Genomic DNA, 26013 nt, shown 5'->3' with positions numbered 1-26013 from the left:
AGATTCTAAAGATTAAATATAGACATTTTCAAGACAAATGACTCTGTAGAAAATTAAGAATATAGAATATACACTGCTTTTGTGATCTCTTGGTAATGATACAGGATGTGCTCTTTTGTTCTTAAATCCTTCTTGAAGCTGGAAGTGTAATGGTCCATATGCAGCAGCAGCCCCTCCCTAAAAATGCTACTCACATGTTGACCTCTGTTCTCATTCTGTGTTGTTTAAATAGGCTGTGTCATAAGGTAACCTTTCAGAACCTCAAGACACCTGAATTAAGTAAGACGGAAAGTGTCACAGGGTTAGCCCTGGCCAAATGAAATAGCTACCTCAAACTTCATGTATCTAGTTTAATTTTGGGAGTTTTACTTCATTAAATAAATAAAATATCCCAATTCAAAAATGACCTCTAGCAATTTTTTTCAGCATTTTGTTTGTGCCAAGTGTGAAAAGCCATTTCTTGGACATCGCCACTATGAAAGGAAGGGCCTGGCGTATTGTGAAACCCACTATAACCAGGTATTTATTGTCCTCATTGGATACTACAGATACTTAGATGAATTTGAGCTTAACATTTTAGCTACGAGGAAATCTCTTGGAAAATGTACATTGGACTATAGAGATCTCTTTTTAACTTATTTGGGAAATAATTTCAGGCTCACAGAAAGGTTCTGAAGTAAAAATTTTTTTAAAAGGTTTTGAAATTTTAAAAAAAGGGTTTGAAAAAATATATGTACCTTTTCATCATTTACATGTGTTTCTTTCTGTGAAAGCATACACTTAATAAATTTCCATATCTTTATATGCAAATGTGTGTATTTGTATATATGCACCTATTTTTTCTGAAGCATTTGATGATACATTAGTTCATCATGGTCCTTTGCCCCTAAGTACTTCACTTTATATTTCCCAAGATTATGGAGTTCTTTTGCATAATCATAGTTAATCAGTATTGATATAATACTTTAATACTTTAGTGTATGTATTCCAATTTTGTCACTTGTACTAGTAATATCCTTGTATCATTTTTTGCCACTCCAGTATTAGACCCTATCTAGGGTTGTCATTTTCCTTTAGCCTCCTTAAATCTGGAACATTTCTTTTTTTTTTTTTTTTTTTTTTTTAATATTTTATTTATTTATTTGAGAGACAAAGATCACAAGTAGGCAGAGAGAGAGGGAAGGAAGCAGGCTCCCCGCTGAGCAGAGACCTGATGCAGGGCTCGATCCCAGGACCCTGAGATCATGACCTAAGCCGAAGGCAAAGGCTTTAAATCACTGAGCCACCCAGGTGCCCCATAATCTGGAACATTTCTAAAGCCTTTCTTTGTTTTTGATAATAATGAAAAGTGAATTAATTTATTTTCATTGTAAAAAGGAAAAATAGTCCATGTACTTTACTAATTTTTGCTAGTAATGAATGGTAAATTCTGGATCTAGGTAGTCAGCTGTCTGTTTTAAGTGGTAGAAAGAACTGAAATTATATTAAATATTTGGTGTTCTAAAACTTAGTTCTAACATCTTGAATTTTTACCACTTTTTTTTTTTTTCACTTTCAGCTATTTGGTGATGTTTGTTTCCATTGCAACCGTGTTATAGAAGGTGATGGTAGGTATCTGTAGGAATTTTATATGCCATCATTTTAACACAAGAACACTTAGGTAATATGAAAATTGAAAGAGTTCAATGACTTATATTGCTTGGAATATGATCATTATCAGTTACTTTTTTTTTCCTTTGGCGTATTTTGCAAGTAATCCATAGCAGAAATGCTAATATCCTAAGAGATGGATTTGTTACTCCTTTATAATAATACTTTAGGGCATTGCCACAGGGTTGTTGTGGTAGATATTGCGGGGACATTCACAGCCAACCTTGAGATCTGTTTCTATTTCCATCCCCTGGAATTACGTAACTTGGAAGCTGTAGAGCAGTATTTATTAGGAACAACTCAATCTGCCATGGTAGTCAGCGAGAGTCAATTTAACCCTGCAGATGCTAAAACCTGGCAGTTTTCTGTAGACATTTCTCGGCTTACCAGCCTTGTATTGCAGTAATTAGGCAGGGCTGATTAACTGGGACTGAAAGGAAGCAGCTGTGTTTGCTAATAGTCACTAGCACAATTCTGCTAGAAACTTCCTGGCAAAGTTTAAACATTCCTGTTTTCAGCATGCTTTGTGGTTCTCGTCAGAGAACCCAACTCGGGAAATACTTTGCAATACACTGCCCATGATGCAGTTTGCAGAAGGAGTAGCTCAGAGGAGCAGTCTTCAGCGCAATAGAAAGTAAAACTTAACTCCCTCCTATGTGAGGTATTTGTCAGGTGAGAGAAGCTGGGAAGGGAAGCATGCTGCTTTTTGTCAGTTTCTATAGGCAAATAAGTTAATGTCTGGATTTTTAAAAAGTACTTATCTAGTCCCTATTTCTTTGTTGGGCCAGTGGCAGTAGGCACGGAAAGGTAGCAGCAAATGTGCTCATAGGCAGGCCCTGTGCCAGAAAAGCGCATCTGAGTGATGTAGTACATGTTAAATGTACACCCCAGCATCCACGGGAGTGAGAGGACAAGCTTTAGTGGGAAGACATGGTACATACTGTTCATATGTCTCACAGGATACTCAAAGAAGAAAAATTTTAACTATAAATAAAGATTGAAAAAGCCACTGTTAATCTTCCCTAATGTGAACCAGTCTATAGTCCTGGAAGACATAAGGGCTCAGTTTTTCTAGTAATGTGAAAAAATAGCTTTTAATTAATTAATTAATTTGGTTGGTTTGGTAAACATTAATGGCACTGAGATTTTTAGTCATGTGATACTTTTGCAATAAAACCTCTTGAGAACCTCTTTCAACTGTTATGGAAGCCACCTTAGCTCTGTCAGAGTTGAAAATGTCAGCTCCACTTTCCATACCAATGTGTGTGACCCGATCTCTTTCTTCTTTCTCTAGTGGTCTCTGCTCTTAATAAGGCCTGGTGTGTGAACTGTTTTGCCTGTTCTACCTGCAACACTAAATTAACACTGAAGTAAGTCTACAGTTTAGTCCAGTGTGAATCCTAAGACTGAAAACAATGGGGTAACTTTCTATAAAATATGGAGTTTTAAAAAAGAATTGATTCCTTATTCTTTGTGTCCCTTCCAAAAGTAAAGGTTCTTCCTTTAATTGTTTTATGTTCTTTCTTCTATTCCTTCTTTGTCCTGTTCAAAGGGATAAGTTTGTTGAAATTGATCTAAAACCAGTCTGCAAACACTGTTATGAAAAAATGCCAGAAGAATTTAAGAGGCGGCTTGCCAAACGGGAGAGAGAAGCAAAGGATAAGGACAAGCAGAAAAAGAAAAAGCCAGTCTGTTTGTAAACTTTTCTGTCCCTTCTGTCATCATTTTCACTGCTTTCTTCTTTGGTTAGTCCTTTAGAATATGTTTTATTCTATTTTGGTCTTTCACTTTTTTGTTTCTTTTGGCATATATTTGTAGCTGTCAGAGCTTGAAATACAAGTACTTGACCCGTGTCGAGCCGGTTCTTTTGCCTAATTATTAAAATTATTAAAACTTACATTACTAAAATCCTCACCTAAAACCAGCTTGTACTTCACTTATTTCCTTTAATCTGCTGACTCCCTCATCCCTCATCTCTTTGTTCATATCACAATGTGGTATAGATTTATTTTTTCCAAAAATGGATACAAAGGGAGGAATTCCAATCTCTATTTAGTAGATACTGAGAAAATTTTTTTAAGTATTTTTCTCTGCTGACTACAGTCTTCTAAAATCCTGGTTTTGGTTTCTTTGCCTAAAATGATTTATTTGATGAATTCTGAGTGTCATGTGTTCTAAGCTCTGTATTAAATCCTTTCTGCATGTTTTGTATCTAAGCAAAGACCCTCTACTCTATAATAAGAGATCTACTGTCTTTGGTGTCTGTATGCACTTTCATGGAGTGCTCATTGCTGCTGTTTATGAATTCATTATCTTGATGTTTTCAAGCCCTACTTTATTCCTGATCTTTATGGGAAATATTTCAATCTTTGAAATTCTTTTGAATTACTGGCATGATTGTCCCATTGTTTCTTCATGCTTACCATTGTGTTCTGAGCTCCAAAAGTTTTTTATTATTCCAGTTTTCAATGTTTCCTTCCATAAAGAGGAATTAAAATTCAAATACAAAACTAAAACCATTGAAGTTTGCTTAACAGTATCTCTGGAAGCAGTGATAATATTTCCTTCATCCAAAAAATGGCAGTTTTAGTAGCTTTCATGCTAGCAGTTTTTGGGAGAAAATTGTAACTCAGGAGTACCATTTAAATCAAACTGTCAGTGGAAAAATAACATCATTTGAATTTCTGTCAGCATTAAGATCTCTGTGAAAAACAGCTAGGGAATAACTGACATGTAATGTTTGAGAATAAAAGTTTCATTTTATTAACTATATGATTAGGAATTAACTTTGGTATTAACTTTGTTCTTTAAAATTGTATCATCTGATTTAATCATTTGCCATAGGTAACAATGTGCCACTAGCCTTGTTCCAGAAATGCCACCTGAAAACAAGTTAGGAAAATGTACAAGTTACAAGATTGTGTATCTCCTCAGTTCACAGTTTAACACCCTAGATTCCATCAGGAAGAAGCTATTTGTAATTACCAATTGGAAATGCGTAACAGACAGTTAGAAAGCTATCTAAAAACCTGGCTTCTCCAGAATTGTTTCACAAATAGATTGATAATGTGAATTGCTCTAGGTTTAGAAAAAAAGAGTTGAGTTCTCCATACAGCTGACCATTCACAAAATAGAACCACAGGCAACCAGTTTTATTTCTGTTTCTTAAGGGTGTTTAAAACTTTCTCATATCTCCCCTGCCAACCTTTCTGTCAGACAGCTAACCAAAATAACCCATTACAACTTAAGTTTTCTTTGAAAATGATTTTTTGTCATTGTTGGAGATAGAAATCAAACCATTTTATATAAGGAAAGATGAAACCTCATAACTACCTAATTTAAAATATTAATAAAGATTAATTTGCTTTCAACAAAGAGAAGGTCATTCAAATCAGAAATACAACTCTGGAAAAAAAAAAAAAGAAATACAACTCTGGGCTTTAAATAACTGTTCTTTAAAGTGTTTTCATGGTACTTTAATGTGTGATTGACTTTACTTACCTAAATAACATTGACATTAGATTTCCTGTATTTGTAGCACAGACTAAAATGTAATGTACATTCTGTATTACCCAGATAGATGTATAAGATATATTTATAAGGACAATTTTTTACATCTACCACAACGACAGAAGTTGAGATTAGAAATAACAGTTTTTTGCTGTGAATTTCAATGTCATCATATAGTGTCTTCATTTACTTCAGTAAAATTACCTCACATTATTTATATATCTGTGTCAAATACATTTCTCCTAATTTCTTTTATTATTGTTACTGTCTTTAGGAATAAATTTGTGGAGTTTGACATGAAGCCAGTCTGTAAGAAGTGCTATGAGAAATTTCCATTGGAGCTGAAGAAAAGACTTAAGAAACTAGCTGAGACCTTAGGAAGGAAATAACTTCCTTTATTTTTGTGTATTCTCTTCTATGCAAAGAAAAGAGATTACCAACATTACTTGACTTGATCCATACTATTTAAAGCTGTATCTTAAAATTGTTGAGAGTGAAGAGGGCCTGTACAAATGGTTTTCTTCATCTCCTTCTTATTAAAAAAGAAAAAAAGCTTGTGTAATCAATTTAAAACACACATAAAATCAAGATTTGCTTTTGTTAATAACCCTTATCAACTTGTCAAAATGTAGATTGTACTTAACTGCAAAAAAACACACAAGGTTTAGATGTTAGATTTTAATTAAGGTCCAAAAAAATTAATTTAACTTTTAAAAATGAAAGTGAGGAATCAGCTTTCACATGACTCAGATAAAAATTTACTTTGTATTTGAAAGAAAAATAATTCCAACTGCTGTTGGGGAGGATAGAAGGAAGAAAAATAACCAGCCAAGAAAAACAAATCTTAAAGAATCTGAGTATGTTTATCAGACTAATAGCTAGTAGCTATAAAATGAAATATACATATTACTAAGACAAAAAAACAAGTACATTTAGAACTACTTGATTTCATTTTTTTGTTAAATGCAATAATTATGCTTAGTTTTGTATTTTGTTCTCCTTGTGAACTTCTTCCTTAGTACAATTACTTAACCCAGTAGTTTTAGCTCGCTAATAGTATGCCTTTTTAAATTTTGTGCAAAAAAATTTATACTAGGTATTTGAAAATTCAGTATACTTTGCAATATTGGAAAAAATGAAGTATTTTTTAACATATTACAACAATTCTGCTTCTAAGCTTAAGGTCAAAGATGTAGTTTTAGAATAGGACCCGAAATTAAATTTTATGTAGCTTGGAATGTATGACTTAAAACAAGTGAATGTATATGTATTGGTCTTACTGCCTTTATAACCATGCTAATGTTTATGCTTTATACATAATCAAACTTGCCTTAGAAAATACATTCTTCAGGAATTCTAGCTGTTTCATGCAATACCAAAAATAAGTGCATTGATTGAGATTTGTAAACCCAAATTCCTCTGCCACAGCTATGGTGATACATGATTTTCTATTTTTCTCTCCTTTTTTGGGGGAAACACGTTGAAATTAGTTTTTCTCATCTTGCTAAAAGGATGATATTGGTAGGTGTTTGTTTTTCATTTCAAATGTTGTGATTGGATTTTATTTACTATAAGAAGGAGGTAAAAATGACACTTTTAAATTGGAAAGAGGGTGTTTAAATGTCAATTGTAGGTCAAAAGTAGTGGATTATTCTACTTTATAGAAAGTCTTCTTAGAAAGTTTATCCTGAAATTTCTGGACCATTCTTTCTCGATAAACTTGCATGCAAAGCACATTTTGTGAACATTTTTTAAATGTTGCTGCTGCTATGTTACCATTTAAAAGAAAGTTCCCAAGATGTCCTTTTAAGGAGGAAATTATTGTTTTAAAAAAAAATTGCTGAAATGTTGTTTTGCCATTAAAAAACAAAACAAAACAAAAAACTCAGGATGCTACCACTCTGCCATTAAAATATTTGTATGCATGTATTTTTTTTTAAAGTTTGTGCATGCACTTTACAGAGTAAATTCTATTTCAGTTTTCAGGTAACTTATAACCAGTTACTTTTTAGTGTTCTTTTAGAGTTCAAAGAATTATCAGTGATTGAAAAAATCAATATGTAGTTAAAGTCTGTATGTACTCAGACATTTAAAAGAGTCTTTGCATTTGACAATAAGAATCAAAATCCCTTCAGAGTGCCTTTGTCAGCTAATACATGACCAGCAAGGAGAACTTTGGAAGTGTTTATTAAATATTATCCTATGGACATAGGCAAAATAATACAGGCTTTGTAATTTGGGATCTTGATCCTAAATTGTCAAATCCCCCTACACCAGAAGTAAGGGACAGAAAAGCAACCATTTACCCATATTCTTAAATCACTTCAAAGATGCATAAACTGAGCTCAGCTGCTTTTCTTTACACAGCCTTCATAGCCCGGCCTCTTCTGCAGCCAGATGTCCCAGTGCTGTCCCTGCTCACTCCTCTTTTAAAATAGGAATTCGTATTTTCTGAAAGTTTGATTTGGTAACCCTCTACAACTTTAGGATATTTTGTTTAGATTTCTTCCCTAATAGGGCCATCATTGGAGCCTTTACCTGTGGGAAAGGAAGAAGTTGAAAAGTTGCAAGTGGAATAGAAAACAGGCTTGGTTGAGTTCATAATATTGTTCATGGGGTTTTCCCTGGCAGTGGAAAAACTCAGGCTAGTAAGCCTTTCTCTGTGTAAGCCCTAGAAGGCAATTTGAAATAATTTATTGTTCTTACCCAATTTCTACATGTTCTTTTTCTTACCAAGCCTAATATAATTGAGGAAATGTCTGGTAGGTACAAGCAAAACATTCTTTGGATCATGTTCAAAGCCTTATTAACATTATACCTAAAGTGATAGGCCATTTTGCCTCATTTACTTGCCAAAATAACCATTTCTAAGTTAAGGAAATTTTGAGGTAGGCTTGTAGCATTCTTGTATTTCATTTTAGATTGTAAGCTTGATGGCAATGACACTATGTTGTTAATTATGTTTTTACATAGCAACCATTGCAGTATACTCTTGGTGCTTAATAAATGTTCATAATTGTTAAGAATAATCCTATTGTGCATTGTTTCATTTGAGTAACTCTGAGACATGGAACTATGAGAAGATAGGACTAATGCTTAAGAAAACTGTTTTGGTGGGGTGCCTGGCTAGCTCAGTCAGTGGAGTGTGCAACTTTAATCTCAGAGTTGTGAGTTTAAGCCCCATGTTGGGTGTAGAGATTACTCTTAAAAATAAAATCTTTTTTTTTTAAAGATTTTTAAAATTTATTCATTTGAGAGAGAGACAGAGTACAAACGGGGAGAAGCAGAGGGAGAGGGAGAAGCAGACTCCCTGCTGAGCGGGGAGCCCAATGCGGGGCTAGATCCCAGGACCTGGAGATCATGACCTGAGCCAAAGGCAAACACTCAACCATCCGAGCTACCCAGGCACCCAAAAAAATAAAGTCTTTAAGGGGCACCTGGGTTGCTCAGTTGGTTAAACATCGAACTCTTGATTTTAGCTCAGGTCATGATGTTATGGCTCATGGGATCAAGCCCTGCATCAGGCTCTGCACCCAGTGGGCAGTCGGCTTAAAGATTCTCTCCCTCTGCCGTCCCCCGACTCTCTCTTTCGTGCCCTTTCTCTAAAATAAATAAATAGATTTTTTTTTAAACATAAAATCTTTTTAAATCTTTTTAAAAAAGAAAACTGTTTTGGAAACAACCTTAGTGTCCATCCACAGATGAATGAATAAAGAAATTGTGGTGTGCATACACACACACACACACACACACACACACACACAGGAATATTACTCAGCCATAAAAAAGGAAATCTTGCTATTTGCAACAACATGGATGGAACTTGAGGGCTTTACACTAAATTAAATAAATCAGCCAGAAAAACAAGTATATGCTCTCACTTACATATGGAATCTTTAAAAAAAAAAAAACTCATCAATACAGAGAACAAGATTGGTGATTGCCAGAAGCTGGGTGTTGGGGCAGGTGAAATGGGTGAAGGCAATCAAAAGGTACAAACCTCCAGTTATAAAGTCACAGTGGTGTACTATATAGTATGGTGACTATTGTTAATAATACTATATTGTATACCTGAAAATTGCTAAGAGTAGATCTTAATAGTTGTTATGAGAATAAAAAATTCTATAATTATGTATGGTGATGGATAACTAGACTTACTGGAATCATTTCATAAGTATTAAAGATACTGAATCATGTACAGCTGATAAAGAATATAATGTGTCTATTATATATTAGGTTTTTTAAAAACTTTTCTTTAAAGCCATTTTAAATTTTTACTATATGTAGTATTTTGGAACACAATTTAAATAGTCATATCTCCATCCATGTAAGAATATCAAACATTCTCTATATAAAATTCACAAGGCAGTTTCCAGAAATACGATCTAATTTAATCCTTAAAATTATATGAGTTACTTAAAATTCTTTTCACATTACAGCAGAGGAGCAGAGCATACTGACATTAAGTGGTCCTTTGAGGTTGCATGACTTAAAAGTGCCATATCCAGAATCTGAACCCAAGTATCCCTGTGATTCCAAATGTATAAATGTTTCTACTCTGTTACTTGGGGTGTGTGTGCAAGAGAGAGAAAATTAAAGTGTTCTTGAATATAAAGTAGAAATATTCATGTGTATGAATAAAAGAAAATGATTTGGTTGTTGTGTGTGAGCCAAATCCCAGAACCATACAGAATAGTGGTGGTCTTCCCACTAGTCCCCATAATATTTTCACTTCTTAACAAAGGAGATCTCTTCTGTCTCCTTATATATGTATTTCGGCATATCTTCATACATCACTTCTCCAGCCCTGAGGCACTGCATGATACCTTTGGGGGGCATTCCTCTTCCCCTGCACCATCCTGTCCTTCCCCTCCATCCTCCTTGAACATAGAGATTCTGCGTCTCTGTGATTTGAGCCTCGGACTCCTTTTACTCCCTGGGGCAGGTGCAGAGCTTTGATTTCCTCTCTCGAAGTAGGAGAGATGGGGAATTACAGCACCACGTAGGAAGTGTTGCAAGGGTGAGCAAAGAGTTTTGCCAGATCACAGCAGCAGAGGGGGAGGGAAGGCTCCTAGAGGAGCCGGATCTTCGGAGGGGATCACTGGTCAGCCAGGCAAGGGAAGAGACCAGGGGTGAGTACCCCGTTGCTAGCTCACTCTCTGTCTCCCTAAAATAATCTTGAAAATGTTACTAAAGTGGTTCTTAAGTGTTTTGTTTGGAATTTTCTGGCAGGGAAGAAGGGAGACAATTCAATTCGGGTAGTGCTTTCCAGTTTGCCAAAATTAATATGCTATAGTAATGGAAATGCTAACTTTTTTGTTTGTTTCAAAACATGGACTTTAATTTATTTTTTAAAAAAATTTTTAATAAACATATAATGTGTTTTTATCCCCAGGCGTACAGGTCTGTGAATCACCAGGTTTATATATTTCACAGCACTCATCATAGCACATCCCCAATGTCCATATCCCCACCACCCTCTCCCGGCCCCACTCCCCCCAGCAACCCTCAGTCTGTTTTTTGAGATTGAGTCTTTTATGGTTTGTCTCCCTCCCAATCCCATCTTCTTTCATTTTTTCTTTTCCTACCCCCCAAACCCCCCATGTTGCATCTCCACTTCCTCATATCAGGGAGATCATATGATAGTTGTGTTTCTCTGACTGACTCACTTCGCTATGCATAATACCTCTAGTTCCATCCACATCGTCACAAATGGCAAGATTTCATTTCTTTTGATGGCTGCATAGAATTCCATTGTATATCTATACTACAATTTCTTTATCCATTCATCTGTTGATGGACATCTAGGTTCTTTCCATAGTTTGGCTATTGTGGACATTGCTGCCATAAACATTCGGAGCACCACCTTTGTATCTTTAGGATATATACCCAGCAGTGCAATCGCTGGGTCATAGAGTAGCTCTATTTTCAGTTTTTTGAGGGACCTCCACACTATTTTCCAGAGTGGCTGCACCAGCTTGAATTCCCACCAGCAGTGTAGTTCCCCTTTCTCCGCATCCTCGCCAGCATCTGTCATTTCCTGACTTGTTAATTTTAGCCATTCTGACTGGTGTGAGGTGGTATCTCATTGTGGTTTTGATTTGTATTTCCCTGATGCCGAGTGATGTGGAGCATTTTTTCATGTGTCTGTTGGTCATCTGGATTGTCTTCTTTGTAGAAATGTCTGTTCATGTCCTCTGCCCACTTCTTGATTGGATTCTTTGTTCTTTGGGTGTTGAGTTTGATAAGCTCTTTATAGATTTTGGATACTAGCCCTTAATCCGATATGTTGTTTGCAAATATCTTCTCCCATTCTGTCAGTTGTCTTTTGGTTTTGTTAATGTTTCCTTTGCTGTGCAAAAGCTTTTGATCCTAATGAAATCCGAGTAGTTCATTTTTGCTCTTGCTTCCCTTGCCTTTGGCAATGTTCCTAGGAAGAAGTTGCTGCAGCTGAGGAGGAAGAGGTTGCTGCCTGTGTTCTCCTCAAGGATTTAGATGGATTCCTTTCTCACATTGAGGTCCTTCATCCATTTTGAGTCTATTTTCGTGTGTGATGTAAGGAAATGGTCCAATTTCATTTTTCTACATATGCCTGTCCAATTTCCCCAGCACCATTTGTTGAAGACGCTGTCTTTTTTCCATTGGACATTCTTTCCTGCTTTGTCGAAGAATAGTTGACCATAGAGCCGAGGGTCTATTTCTGGGCTTTCTATTCTGTTCCATTGATCTATTTGTCTGTTTTTGTGCCAGTACAATACTGTCTTGATGATGACAGCTTTGTAATAGAGCTTGAAGTCTGGAATTGTGATGCCACCAACTTTGGCTTTCTTTTTCAATATTCCTTTGGCTATTTGAGGTCTTTTCTGGTTCCATATAAATTTTAAGATTATTTGTTCTATTTCTTTGGAAAAAATGGATGGGATTTTGGTAGGGATGGCATTAATTGTGTAGATTGCTTTAGGTAGCGTAGACATTTTCACAATATTTATTCTTCCAATCCATGAGCATGGAACATTTTTCCATTTCCTTGTGTCTTCCTCAATTTCTTTCGTGAGTACTTTATAGTTCTCTGAGTATAGATTCTTCGCCTCTTTGGTTAGGTTTATTCCTAGGTATCTAATGGTTTTGGGTGCAATTGTAAATGAGATTGGCTCCTTAATTTCTCTTTCTTCTATCTTGTTGTTGGTATAGAGAAATGCAACTGATTTATGTGCATTGACTTTATATCCTGACACTTTACTGAATTCCTGTGCATGTTCTAGCAGTTTTGGAATGGAGCCTTTTTGGTTTTCCACATATAGTATCATATCATCTGCAAAGAGTGATAGTTTGACTTCTTCTTTGCCGATTTGTATGCCTTTAATTTCTTTTTGTTGTCTGATTGCTGAGACTAGGACTTCTAGTACTGTGTTGAATAGCAGTGGTGATAATGGACATCCCTGCCATCCCGTTCCTGACCTTAGTGGAAAAGCTTTCAGTTTTTCTCCATTGAGAATGATATTTGCAGTGGGTTTTTCATAAATGGCTTTGATAATATTGAGGTATGTGCCCTCTATCCCTACACTTTGAAGAGTTTTAATCAGGAAGGGATGCTGTACTTTGTCAAATGCTTTTCAGCATCTATTGAAGGTATCATATGGTTCTTATTCTTTCTTTTATTAATGTATTGAATCACATTGATTGACTTGGGGATGTTGAACAAACCTTGCAGCCCTGGAATAAATCCCACTTGGTCGTGGTGAATAATCCTTTTAATGTACTGTTGGATCCTATTGGCTAGTATTTTGGTGAGAATTTTCACATCTGTGTTCATCAAGGATATTGGTCTGTAATTCTCTTTTTTGATGAGATCCTTCTCTGGTTTTGGGATCAAGGTGATGCTGACCTCATAAAATGAGTTTGGAAGTTTTCCTTCCATTTCTATTTTTTGGAACAGTTTCAGGAGAATGGGAATTAATTCTTCTTTAAATGTTTGGTAGAATTCCCCTGGGAAGTTGTCTGGCCCTGGGCTCTTCTTTGGAGATTTTTGATGACTGCTTCAGTCTCCTTACTGATTATGGGTCTGTTCAGGTTTTCTATTTCTTCCTGGTTCAGTTGTAGTACTTTATATATTTCTAGAAATGTATCCATTTCTTCCAGATTGTCGAATTTGTTGGCGTAGAGTTGCTCATAGTATGTTCTTATAATTGTTTGTATTTCTTTGGTGTTGGTTGTGATCTCTCCTCTTTCATTCATGATTTTGTTTATTTGGGTCCTTTCTCTTTTCGTTTTGAAAAGTCTGGCCAGGGGTTTATCAATCTTATTAATTCTTTCAACAAACAAGCTCCTAGTTTCGTTGATTTGTTCTGTTGTTTTCTTAGTTTCTATTTCATTAATTTCTGCTTTGATCTTTATGATTTCTCTTCTCCTGCTGGGTTTAGGCTTTCTTTGTCATTCTTTCTCCAGCTCCTTTAGGTGTAGGGTTAGGTTGTGTATTGGAGACATTTCTTATTTCTTGAGAAAGGCTTGTATTGCTATATATTTTCCTCTCAGACTGCCTTTGTTGTATACTACAGATTTTGAATCACTGTGTTTTCATTATCATTTGTTTCCATGAATTTTTTCAATACTTCTTTAATTTCTTGGTTGACCCATTCATTTAGTCTCCATGTATTTGGGTTCTTTCTAAATTTCCATGTATTTGGGTTCTTTCTAAATTTCCTCTTGTGATTGAGTTCTAGCTTCAGAGCATATTTCAGAGTGGTCTGAAAATATGCAGCAATGATCCCAAACTTTGGATACTGGTTTAGAACTGATTCATGACCCAGGATGTGGTCTATTCTGGAGAATGTTCTATGTGCACTAGAGAAGAATGTGTATTCTGTTGCCTTGGGATGGAATGTTCTGAAGATATCTGTGATGTCCATCTGATCCAGTGTGTCATTCAAGATCTTTATTTCCTAGTTGATCTTTTGCTTGGATTATCTGTCCATTTCAGTGAGGGGAGTGTTAAAGTCCCCTACTATCATTGTATTATTGTTGATGTGTTTCTTTGATTTTGTTATTAATTGGTTTATATAGTTGGCTGCTCCCACGCTGGGGGCATAGACATTTAAAATTGTTAGATTTTCTTGTGGGACAGACCCTTTGAGTATGATATAGTGTCCTTCCTCATCTCTTATTATAGTCTTTGGCTTAAAATCTATTTGATCTGATATAAGGATTGCCACTCCTGCTTTCTTCTGATGTCCATTAGCATGGTAAATTCTTTTCCAGCCCCTCACTTTAAATCTGGAGGTATCTTCGGGCTTAAAATGAGTTTCTTGTAGGCAACATATAGATGGGTTTTGTTTTTTTATCCATTCTGATACCCTGTGTCTTTTGATTGGGGCATTTAGCCCATTCACATTCAGGGTAACTATTGAGAGATATGAATTTAGTGCCATTGTATTGCCTGTAAGGTGACTGTTACTGTATATTGTCTCTGTTCCTTTCTGATCTACTACTTTTAGAGTCTCTCTTTGCTTAGAGGACCCCTTTCAATATTTCCTGTAGAGCTGGTTTGGTGTTTGCAAATTCTTTCAGTTTTTGTTTGTCCTGGAAGTTTTTTATCTCTCCTTCTATTTTCAGTGATAGACTAGCTGGATATAATATTCTTGGCTGCATGTTTTTCTCATTTAGTGCTCTGAATATATCATGCTAGTTCTTTCTGGCCTGCCAGGTCTCTGTGGATAAGTCTGCTACCAATCTAATGTTTTTACCCTTGTATGTTACAGACTTCTTTTCCCGGGCCGCTTTTAGGATTTTCTCTTTGTTGCTAAGACTTGTAAATTTTATTATCAGGTCACGGGATGTGGACCTATTTTTATTGATTTTGAGGGGCATTCTTTGCATCTCCTGGATTTTGATGTTTGTTCCTTTGCCATATTAGGGAAATTCTCTACAATAATTCTCTCCAATATACCTTTTGTTCCCCTTTCTTTCTTCTTCTTCTGGAATCTCAATTATTCTAATGTTGTGTTGTCTTACGGTGTCACTTATCTCTCAAATTCTCTCCTCATGGTCCAGTATTTGTTTGTCTCTCTTTTGCTCAGCTTCTTTATTCTCTGTCCTTTGGTCTTCTGTGTCACTAATTCTTTCTTCTGCCTCATTTATCCGAGCAGTAAGAGCTTCCATTTTGTATTGCACCTCATTAATAGCTTTTTTTATTTCAATTTGGTTAGATTTTAGTTCCTTTATTTCTCCAGAAAGGGCTTTTATATCTCCCGAGAGGGTTCCTCTAATATCTTCCATGCCTTTTTCGAGCCCGGCTAGAACCTTGAGAATCGTCATTCTGAACTCTAGGTCTGTCATATTACCAATGCCCGCATTGATTAGGTCCCTAGTCTTCGGTACTGCTTCTTGTTCTTCTTTTTGTGGTGAGTTTTTCTGTCTTGTCATTTTGTCCAGATAAGAATATATAAAAGAGCAAATAAAATGTTAAAAGGATGGCAAAGACCCCAGGGAAATGTGCTTTAACCAAATCAAAGGAGACCCCAAATCGCGGGAGGGAGAAAGAGGCTAAACAAGAAAAAAAAAAAAGAAAAGAAAAGAAAGAAAAGAAAACAAATAAGGAAAAAAATATTTAAAAAAGAAAATATCTGTATATACAAAAAATATAGTTAGATACAATGGAAGATAAAATATGACTATAATAATGAAAGTTCAAAAAATAATTTTTTTGATAAGGTATTGTTAAGATAAAGTAGTTTTTAAAAAAGTTAAAAGAAGAAAGGGTAAAAGTTAAAAATAATTTAGCAGAATAAAAAAGAAAAAAAAATTAACTGCAAGATTAAAGAATCATGGGGAGAAAGCCATGAATTCCTTGCTTTGCTTTCTCCCCTGGAATTCCGCTGTTCTCCTTGGTAAGTGAAGTTGGTCTTGGCTGGATTTCTTGCTGATATTCTGGGGGAGGAGCCTGTTGTAGTGATTCTCAAGTGTCTTTGCCTGAGGCAGAATTGCCCCGCCCTTATCAGGAGCCGGGCTACGTAATACACTTGGGTTCTCTTTTGGGAGCCTTTGTTCCCTGAATGCTTTCTGTAGAGTTACGGAGGGTGGGAATGATAATGGCGGCCTCCCCATCTCCGGCTGGGAGGATTTGAGAGTTCGGGGTCCTGCTCCTCAGTGTGCTCTCAGAGAAAAGCACCCAAATGCTCCCGTCTCCCTGGCCTCTGGTCACGTTTGGAGAAAAGTTGCCTGGTCGCTCGTGCTTGGAGAAAAGCGCTCAGTCACTTCTGTCTCCACGGCCTCCGGCCACGCTCGGAGCCTACCCAGCCTGCGACCGGTTCAAGGTAACCCCGAGCTGAGAGCTCACTCCTCAGCTCTGCCTCTGGAGCCAGCTTCCCCGTTCTAATACCTGTAAGCTCTGCGACACTCAGACACCCCCGATCCTTCTGTGACCCTGCGGGACCTGAGGCCACGCTGACCCCGCGTGGGCTTCACCCCGGTTTAGCCTCTGGAGCGATGTCCCTCAGCGGAACAGACTTTTAAAAGTCCTGATTTTATGCTCCGTTGCTCCGCCGCTTGCAGGGAGCCGGCCCCTCCCCCCGGGGTCTATCCTCCCGGTGCTTCGGACTCACTTCTCCACAGGGCCTACCTTTCAGAAAGTGGTGGATTTTCTGTTTCTAGAAATGATTATCTTTTCTTCGATTTCCCATTGGATTTGTAGGTGTTCGTAATGTTTAGCTAAGCTATCTAGCTGATCTCCTGCTACCTGATATTGTCTCAGCCTGCTACTTCTCTGCCATCTTGACTCCTCCCCCTTTCCTAACTTTTTTTTTAATGTGCTTTATTAAATGGGTTAAATATGTGTCTGCAATATCGTTTACCTCTTTGTTGTTGGCAAATTTTCCTTCATCCATGGAGCACTGGTGAGCTTTTTAAAGTGGCTCCTACATAAATTCTCACAAATTCTAACTTAGCAGAGTGGAGAGTAAAGCTCTGTTCCAGGTGTGCTCCCTAAGCTGTACTGTGATCCCCCAAACCTTAACACCTTACTGGGTGGATCATGAGTTCGGTGCCTCAGATTCACCCCCTCACCTTCTAGAATCGCCAGTCAACAGGGGACTGTACAAGTGCGGTGATTGCCTCACCTGACTCGACTTCTCCACTGGGGAGACCTGTGTTTGGGAAAGAAAAATGTAATTTCTTCTTCTGTCTAAAACCTTGGGATTTCCTTCTTTACTTTCCAATCCTACTGTCATATTAAAATTTTTGATGCCACAAGATCAAGTTGATATCCACTTGATGATTGTTACTAACTGGTGCATAGGTCAGAATGGCTTTTTTTTTTTTTTTAAGATTTTATTTATTTGACAGAGAGAGAGATCACAAGTAGGCAGAGAGGCAGGTGAGGGGGAGGGGGAAGCGGGCTCCCCGCACAGCGGAGAGCCCGATGTGGGACTGGATCCCAGGACCCTGAGATCATGACCTGAGCCAAAGGCAGAGGCCCTAACCCACTGAGCCACCCAAATGCCCCCAGAATGGCTTCTTAAATCTAAAATTGTGCCAGCAGGAGACTGGGCTCGTATTCCCTCCTAGAAATCTAAGTTGTGTTTATACAGCCCAAGAAGATCTCAGTCCCCCAAATACTAGAGACAAGCATGAGCAGCTTGCTAAAAGGATATTTGTTTGCCATCTATCTTTAGCACCATGTTAAACCCCATAAGAGGGATTATATTAGGGGGTCAACATACCAACATTTTGATATATTAGGGGGTCAACATATCAACTGCTTTCTAGTTAATCCCCCAAGCCCCACATTTAATCAGGAGGTATTTTTCTTACACATTATTCTCTATTTTGGAAAATGTTACAAATGGCTATTTCCCTCTTTCAAATTGTAGATTCCTTCAGAGGACAGCTAGGGCTTTCTAATTTTGTGTGCAACGATGAATCCTAAACTATCTGGAACTAAGTTTTCTGGCAACTTCTACCAGAATACAGGCAAAAAAAAAAAAAAAAAAAGGAAACAAGAGCCTTAAAAAGACCAAAGGTTATTAAAGTCCATGCACTAATGTTCATATGTTCATATGAGCCCTTGCTCATCACCTACTTAGTTCATATACAAGTCTAAAGAGCTTAATGAGTTTCCGATGCCAGATAAAAGGACGTAAATTAGAAGTGCGGAGAGGGTAAATGAAAAGTAAACAAATTCAAGAAAGATTTAATAAACGTAAACTTTTTTTTAAAGATTTTATTTATTTGACAGCGATCACAAGTAGGCAGAGAGCCAGGCGGAGAGAGAGGGAGAAGCAGACTCCCCGCTGAGCAGAGAACCTGATGCGGGGCTCGATCCCTGGACTCTGGGATCATGACCTTAGCCGAAGGCAGAGGTTTTAACCCACTGAGCCACCCAGGAGCCCCAAACGTAAACTTTTGTCAGCCACTGCACTACAAGCCAGTGAAGCAGCAATAAATGTTTCAGCCTTTGAACATTCACAGCATACCAGGAGCCATAAAAAATGCCTCAGAACATCATGCAGTAAAAGAACTGACATTAGAAATAGGAGTAGGATACACAGATTGCTCAGAGGGGAGAATGGTTCATTTAAATAGTCTTATCTCTTGTGACTGTTATCACAAGACTTCGAAGTCTTCTTTGGGAAAGACTTCCCAAAGTGGGTGATGGCTGAACTGGGGTCTGAAAGACAAGGCAAAGAGCTTTGCAGATGGACAGGGGGCTTTCCAGTCCAAGAGAATAGCCTATGAAAAGAACCTGTGAGAATTTCTGTTTACTTGGGACCCAGGAGCCAAAACTCTGAAGGGGAAAAACTTCATCTGGGGCAGCTGTAGTCCCAAGAGGGTGAACACTGTGTTGCTATAGTTCCAACTCTGTCCTCCTGCTGTTGGCCCCAGAGGCAGAAGTACATGACAGAACTGCATAGGTCAAGCCTCAGTTTTCTGATCAGAAGACTGAAAACTAAAAGCTTCAGGAAACAAAAGAACAGGGAAATTGCCAAGAGAGCTGCATAAGGAAGAGACCCCACAATGCTGTTTATGAACTCGGGGGCTGCTTTCTGAGCTGCTCCTGCACAGATCTGGTCCTGTTCAACACAGTGAAGACAGGCAGAACTGACAGACCGCAGTCCTCAACTGGCCACTAGGTGGCACACACTGGGACAGAACTTGAATAGCCCCATTCATGCTCTGGGAGGTGAACTGACTTTGGAATCACAGACCACAGAAGGAGAGTTGGAAGTTGTGGTTTGAATCTAACCAGGTGGATTGTCCGCCTCAACAAAAATACCTATGCTCTCCAGAGGATTTAATTTAAGTCAATGATTTTTTTCTTTTTCTTTTTTTTATTTAGTATATTCACAATGTTAGCCACCCCCATGATTTAATTATAGGACAATTACTTCACCCTAACAAGAGACCCCATATATGTAAGCAGTCACTCCCAATCCCCCCTCTCATCCCTTAGCAACCACTAGCCAACTTTCTGTTGTTCATGTGTTTATGAATTTGCATACTCTGGACATTTCATATAAATTGAATTATATAGGGAAGCCTGGGTGGCTGAGTCAGTTAAGCATCTGCCTTTGGCTCGGGTCATGATCTCAGGGTCCTGGGATGGAGCTCTGCATCAGGCTCCCTGCCCATCTCCCTCTGCCTGCTGCTCCCCTGCTTGTATTTTCTGTCTCTGATAAGTAAATAAATAAAATCTTTTTAAAAATTCAATTATGTAATATGTTGTCTTTGTGACTAGTTTCTTTCAATTAGCATAATGTTGTCAAGGTTTATCCACATTGAAGCATATATTCTTTTTTACCAGATAATATTGTTATATGTTATATGTGCATACTACATTTTGTTTCTAAATTTACAGTTGATGGACATTTGGATTGTTTCCACCTTTGGCTGTTATGAATTGTGCTGCTATAAACATTTGCCTGCAGGTTTTTGGGTGGACAAATATTTTTGCCCAATTGATGAAATGAGGTATCTTTCCATTTATTTGGATCTCCTTTAACTCCTTTAAAAAATGCGTACTTTTGGGGCACCTGGGTGGCTCAGTGGGTTAAAGCCTCTGCCTTTGGCTCAGGTCATGATCCCAGGGTCCTGGAATCGAGCCCCGCATTGGGCTCTCTGCTCAGTGGGGAGCCTGCTTCCTCCTCTCTCTCTCTCTCTGCCTGCCTCTCCACCTTCTTGGGATCGCTCTCTCTCTGTCAAATAAATAAATAAAATCTTAAAAAGAAATGTGTACTTTTCAGTCTACAAATTTACATTTCTTTAGTTAAACTTATTCATTTTATTCTTTTTGATGCTATTCTAAATGGAACTGTTTTCTTAATTTCAATCGTGACTTTAAAAAAATTTTTTTTTGAAGATTTTATTTATTTATTGGGTCAGAAAGAGAGAGAGAGAGCACAAGCAGGCAGAGTGTCAGGCAGAGGCAGAGAGAAAAGCAGGCTCCCTGCCAAGCAAGGAGCCCGATTTGGGACTTGATCCCAGGATGTTGGGATCATGACCTGAGTCAAAGGCAGCGGCTTAACTGACTGAGCCACCTAGGTGTCCCAGACAACTGATTTTTAATTGACCTTGTGTCATCTAAACTTGTTGAACTTATTTATTAGTTCTAGTAGATTTTTTTTTTTAAACTCCTATGAGTTTTCCATATACAAGACTATGTCATTTGTGAAAGAGGTATCTTTGGGGCGCCTGGGTGGCTCAGTGGGTTGAGTGGCTGCCTTTAGCTCAGGTCATGATTCCAGGGTTCTGGGATCGAGCCCCGCATCCAGCTTCCTGCTCTGCAGGGCGTCTGCTTCTCCCTCTGCCTCCTGCTCAGTGGGTTGAGTGGCTGCCTTCAGCTCAGGTCATGATTCCAGGGTCCTGGGATCGAGCCCTGCATCCGGCTCCCTGCTCTGCAGGGCATCTCCTTCTCCCTCTGCCTGCTGCTCCCCATGCTTGTGCACACCCACTTGGGCTCTCTCTCTCTCTTTCTCTCTCTCATTCTATCTCAAATAAATAAATAAAAATCTTAAAAAAAAAAAGGAAAGAGGTATTTTTATGTCTTCCATTTCTACATGAATACCTTTTATTTGTTTTTCTTCCCTAATTGCCCTGGCTAGAATCTCTAGTACAATGTTAAACAGAAATAATGAAAAAGGACATCTTTGTCTTGTTCCTGATCTTAGAAGGAAACCTTCTGGCTTTTGCCATTAAATACAGTGTCAACTGTGGGTTTTATAGATACCTTTTAACAGGTGAGGAATTCCCTTCTGTTCCTACTGGGTTGATTATATCTATCATGAAAGAGATTGGGGTTTATTAAATGCTTTTTCCTGAACTTGTTGAGATGATCATGTGGTTTTGTCCTTTAATTCTATCCCTATTTTGTAATACATTGGCTGATTTTTTTTAAAGATTTTATTTGTTTGCCAGAAAGAGAGAGAGAGAGAGAGAGAGAGAGCAAGCGAGTACACGCAAGCAGGCAGAGAGGCAGGCAGAGGCAGTGAGACAAGCAGGTTCCCTCCCGAGCAAGGAGCCAATGCAGGACTCGATCCCATGATCCCGGGATCATGACCTGAGTGGAAGGCAACGGCTTAACCCACTGAGCCACCCAGGCGTCCCCATTGGCTGATTTTTGTATGTGAACTAACTTCACATTCCTGGGATAAGTCCTACGAGGTGTAATCCATTTTATTTTATTTTATTTTATTTTTTTAAAGATTTTATTTATTTATTTGACAGAGAGAGAGATCACAAGTAGGCAGAGAGGCAAGCAGAGAGATAGAGAGAGGAGGAAGCAGGCTCCCTGCCGAGCAGAGAGCCCAATGAGGGAATCGATCCCAGGACCCTGAGATCACGACCCGAGGCGAAGGCAGCGGCCTAACCCACTGAGCCACCCAGGCGCCCTGTAATCCATTTTAAATGCTGCTGGATTGTTTGCTTACATTTTGCTGTGGATTTTCTCATGCATATTCATAAAAGATATTGGTCTGTAGTTTTGTTTTTTCCTGAGTATGGAATCAGGGTAATACTTTAGAGAGTGCTCCATTCTCTTCTAATTTTTTGAAGAGTTTAAGAAGGATTGGCATCCATTTTTCTTTAAAAGTTTAGAATTCACCAGTGAAGCTATTTGGTCCTTGGCTTTTCATTGTTGGATGCTTTTTTAAAATTTTTATTTTTATTACTTTTTAAAGATTTTTTTTTTAAAGATTTTATTTATTCATTTGACACAGAGAGATCACAAGTAGGCAGAGAGGCAGGCAGAGAGAGAGAGAGGAGGAAGCAGGCTCCTCGCGGAGCAGAGAACCCGATGCGGGACTTGATCCCAGGACCCTGAGATCATGACCCCAGCCGAAGGCAGCGGCTTAACCCACTGAGCCACCCAGGCGCCCTTAAAGATTTTTGTTTGAGAGAGAGTGAGAGCGAGAGAGAGCGCATACATGAGCAGGGGGGCGGGGCAGAAAAAGAAGGAGAAGCAGACTCCCCAGTGAGCAGGAAGCCTGGGGCGGGGCTTCATCACAGGACCTGAAGATCATCACCTGAGCCAAAGGCAAGCACTTAATGGATGAGCCACCCAGGTGCCCCTTATTTTTATTCTTTTAAAAAATATTTATTTATTTATTTATTTGAGAGACTGAAAGCAGAGAAAGGGGCAGAGGAGAGAGAGAGAGAACCCATACTGAGCACAGAGCCCCAAACAGGGCTCGATTCCATGACCCTGAGATCAAAACCCAAGCTGAAACCGAGAGTGGGTAGCTCAAATGACTGAGCCGCCCAGGTGCTCCTGCATGTTTTTTAATTCCAATTCAATCTCTTATACAGGTCTATTCACATTTTCTATTTCTTCCTGAGTCATTTTGATAGTTTCTTTCTGTGAATTAGTCCACTGCATCTAAATTATCTAATTCACAAACATGATGCATGTAAGTGTTCACAGTATTCCCTTACAATCTTTTTTCTTTACGTCGTATTAATATCCTTTCTTTTATTCTCGATTTTAGTAATTTGAGCCTATTTTTCTTGGTCAATCTAACCAAAGGTTTGTCACTTTCCAAAATCTTTTCAAAAACCAACTTTTGTTTTTGTTGATTTTCTCTATTTTTAAAAATAATTATAAAAATTTAATTGTAAAAAATACATAACATGAAATTTACCATCCTAACCATTTTTAAGTGTACATTTCAGTAGTGTTAAGTATAATTGTGTTGTTGTTAAACAGATCTCCAGAACTTGTACCTTCTTGCAAAACTGAAACTCTACACACATCAAACAGCTCTCTGTTTCCTCCTTCTCCCTCCCCTGGTGACCATCATTCAATTTGCTGTTTCTCTGAATCTGACTAGTTTAGATACCTCATACAAGTATTAGCCTTTTGGTGACTGGCTTACTTCCCGAAGTACATTGTCCTCAAGCTTCATCCATAGGATAGCATGTGACAGGATTTCCTCTTTTTAAGGTTGAATAAAATTCCATTGTATATATAACCAATACAACCACATTTTGTTTATCCATTAATCTGTCAATGGACATGGATGGTTTCTACCTCTTGGTTATTGTGAATAAAGCTTTTAGGAAGATATGTGTGCAAGTATCAATTCAAGATCCTGCTTTCACTTCTTTTGTATATACACACAAAAATGGGATGGCTGGATCATATAATAATTCTATTTTTAATTTTTTGAGAAACCGTCATACTGTTTTCCATAGTGGTTGTACTTTTGTACACTCCTACTAACAGTCCACAAGGACTCCAATTGCTCACCAACACTTCTCATTTCCTGATTTTTTTTTTTTGAAGATTTTACTTTTTTATCTGACAGAGAGAGACACAGTGAGAGAGGGAACACAGGCGGGGGAGTGGGAGAGCGAGAAGCAGGCTTCCTGCTGACCAGGGAGCCTGATGTGGTGCTTGATCCCAGGATCCAGGGATCATGGCCTGAGCTGAAGGCAGACGCTTAACGACTGAGCCACACAGGCACCCCATCATTTCCTGATTTTTTTTTATACTAGCCATCCTAATGGAGTATAAAATGATCTCACTGTGATTTTAATTTTCATTTCTCTAATGATTGGTGACATTTGGCATCTTTTCAGATGATTATTGGCCATTTGTATATCCTCTTTGGGGAAACGTCCAACTTTTCTACCCATTAAAATTTTTTTTTTTTAGTTTTTTCTATTATTTTTCTGGTCTCTATTTCACCGATTTCAGCTCTAATCTTTGTTATTTCCTCCCTTCTGCATGCTTTATGTTTAGTTTGTTCTTCTTTTTCTATGTCTCTTTTTCTTAAAGATTTTATGTATTTGACAGAGAGAGAAAGCACAAGCAGGGGGAGTGGCAGGCAGAGGGAAAGGGAGAAGCAGGGTCCCGTTGAGCAGAGACCCTTACAATGTGGGGCTCAAGCCCGGAGCCCTGGGATCATGACCTGAGCTGAAGGCAGATGCTTAACTGATTCACCTAGGTGCACCTCCCCCCCCCCCCCCGCTTTTTTTTAAGTAGGCTCCATAGCCAGCATGGAGCCCAATAGAGAGCCTGAACTTATAAACCTGAGATCAAGACCCAAGATGATATCAAGAGTGGGACACCTAACCAACTGAGCCACCCAGGTGCCCCTTCTTTTTCTATGTCTTAAGGTACAGGTTTAGGTTATTCATTTGAGATCATTCTTTTTTTTTTTTTAAAGATTTTATTTATTTATTTGACAGAGAGAGATGACAAGCAGGCAGAGAGGCAGGCAGAGAGAAAGGAAGCAAGCAGGCTCCCTGCTGAGCAGAGAGCCCGATGTGGGACTCGATCCCAGGACACTGAGATCATGACCCGAGCCGAAGGCAGCGGCTTAATCCACTGAGCCACCCAGGCGCCCTGAGATCATTCTTTTTAAATATAGGAATTTTCAGCTATAAATTTCCCTCTAAGTACCACTTTAACTGTATCCCATAAGTTTTGGTATATTGTATATTTATTTTCATTCATTTCAAGATATTTCTAATTTCCTTGTGATTTCTTTTTTGACTCACTGATTATTTAGAAGTATGTTTTTTGAGGGCACCTGGTTGGCTCTGTTGGTTGAGCGTCTGACTCTTGATCTCAACTCAGGTGTGATCTCAGGGTGGTGCGTTCAAGCCCTGTGTTGCCATGCTGGGGATGAAGCCTACCAAAAAAAAAAAAAAAAAAGTATGTTGTTTAATATGCACATTTTTGTGAGTTTCTAAGATTTCTTTGTGTAATTGATTTCTGCCTTCATTCCATTGTCGTAGGAAAAACATATTTTTTATTATTTCAATTCTTTTAAATTTATTGAGTTTTGTTTTATGCCCTGGCCTATGGTGTACACTGGAGAATGTTCCATGTGCTCGTAAGAGTAACATGCAATCTGCTGTTTTTGGGTGGAGTTTTCTGTAGATGTCTTTTAGATCTAATTTGTTTATAGCATTATTAAAATCTTCTATTTCCTTAGTGATCTCTGTCTAGTGTATCTACCTTTATTGTTCTTTAAAATATTTTTGATGATTGAAAGAAAAAATTGTAAGATTGTTCAGTGCAGTTTACAATGCATGTAAATGTACTTTGAGACACCTATAACATAAAGAGGGGAAGGTGAAGATATCTACATGGTCATTAGGTTTCTACATTCTAGTTGAAATGATACAGTATTCATCTAAGTAGTCTATAAGTATATTATAATCCCTAGAGCCACACTTTATTTTTTATTTATTTTTTTTAAAGATTTTATTTATTTATTTGACAGACAGAGATCACAAGTAGGCAGAGAGGCAGGCAGAGAGAGAGGAGAAAGCAGGCTCCCTGCTGAGCAGAGAGCCGGATACGGGACTCGATCCCAGGACCCTGAGATCATGACCTGAGCCTAAGGCAGCGGCTCA

The 26013-nt window shown here is 38.1% G+C and overlaps 1 protein-coding gene across 6 annotated transcripts in view; it reads left to right on the top strand.

Moving 5' to 3' along the window:
- The window catches only part of LIMS1 (LIM zinc finger domain containing 1), a 141604-nt gene extending 133415 nt beyond the window's left edge, over positions 1–8189 (top strand). For 5 of the 6 annotated variants that reach the window (XM_032351647.1, XM_032351649.1, XM_032351648.1 and 2 more), the window contains exons 7-10: positions 427–519; positions 1559–1607; positions 2945–3020; positions 5435–8189. In XM_032351647.1, coding sequence (XP_032207538.1) covers positions 427–519; positions 1559–1607; positions 2945–3020; positions 5435–5549 — 333 coding nt within the window. In that variant the 3' untranslated portion in view covers positions 5550–8189. Of the gene's footprint in view, positions 1–426; positions 520–1558; positions 1608–2944; positions 3021–3202; positions 3351–5434 lie in introns of those variants that run through there. The other variant, XM_032351650.1, reaches the window with a different exon arrangement.
- The last annotated feature ends 17824 nt before the right edge of the window (positions 8190–26013 follow it).

The sequence above is a fragment of the Mustela erminea genome, chromosome 7, assembly GCF_009829155.1.
Source record: "Mustela erminea isolate mMusErm1 chromosome 7, mMusErm1.Pri, whole genome shotgun sequence".
NCBI lineage: Eukaryota > Metazoa > Chordata > Mammalia > Carnivora > Mustelidae > Mustela > Mustela erminea.
This window is presented reverse-complemented; position numbering and strand designations above follow the sequence as displayed.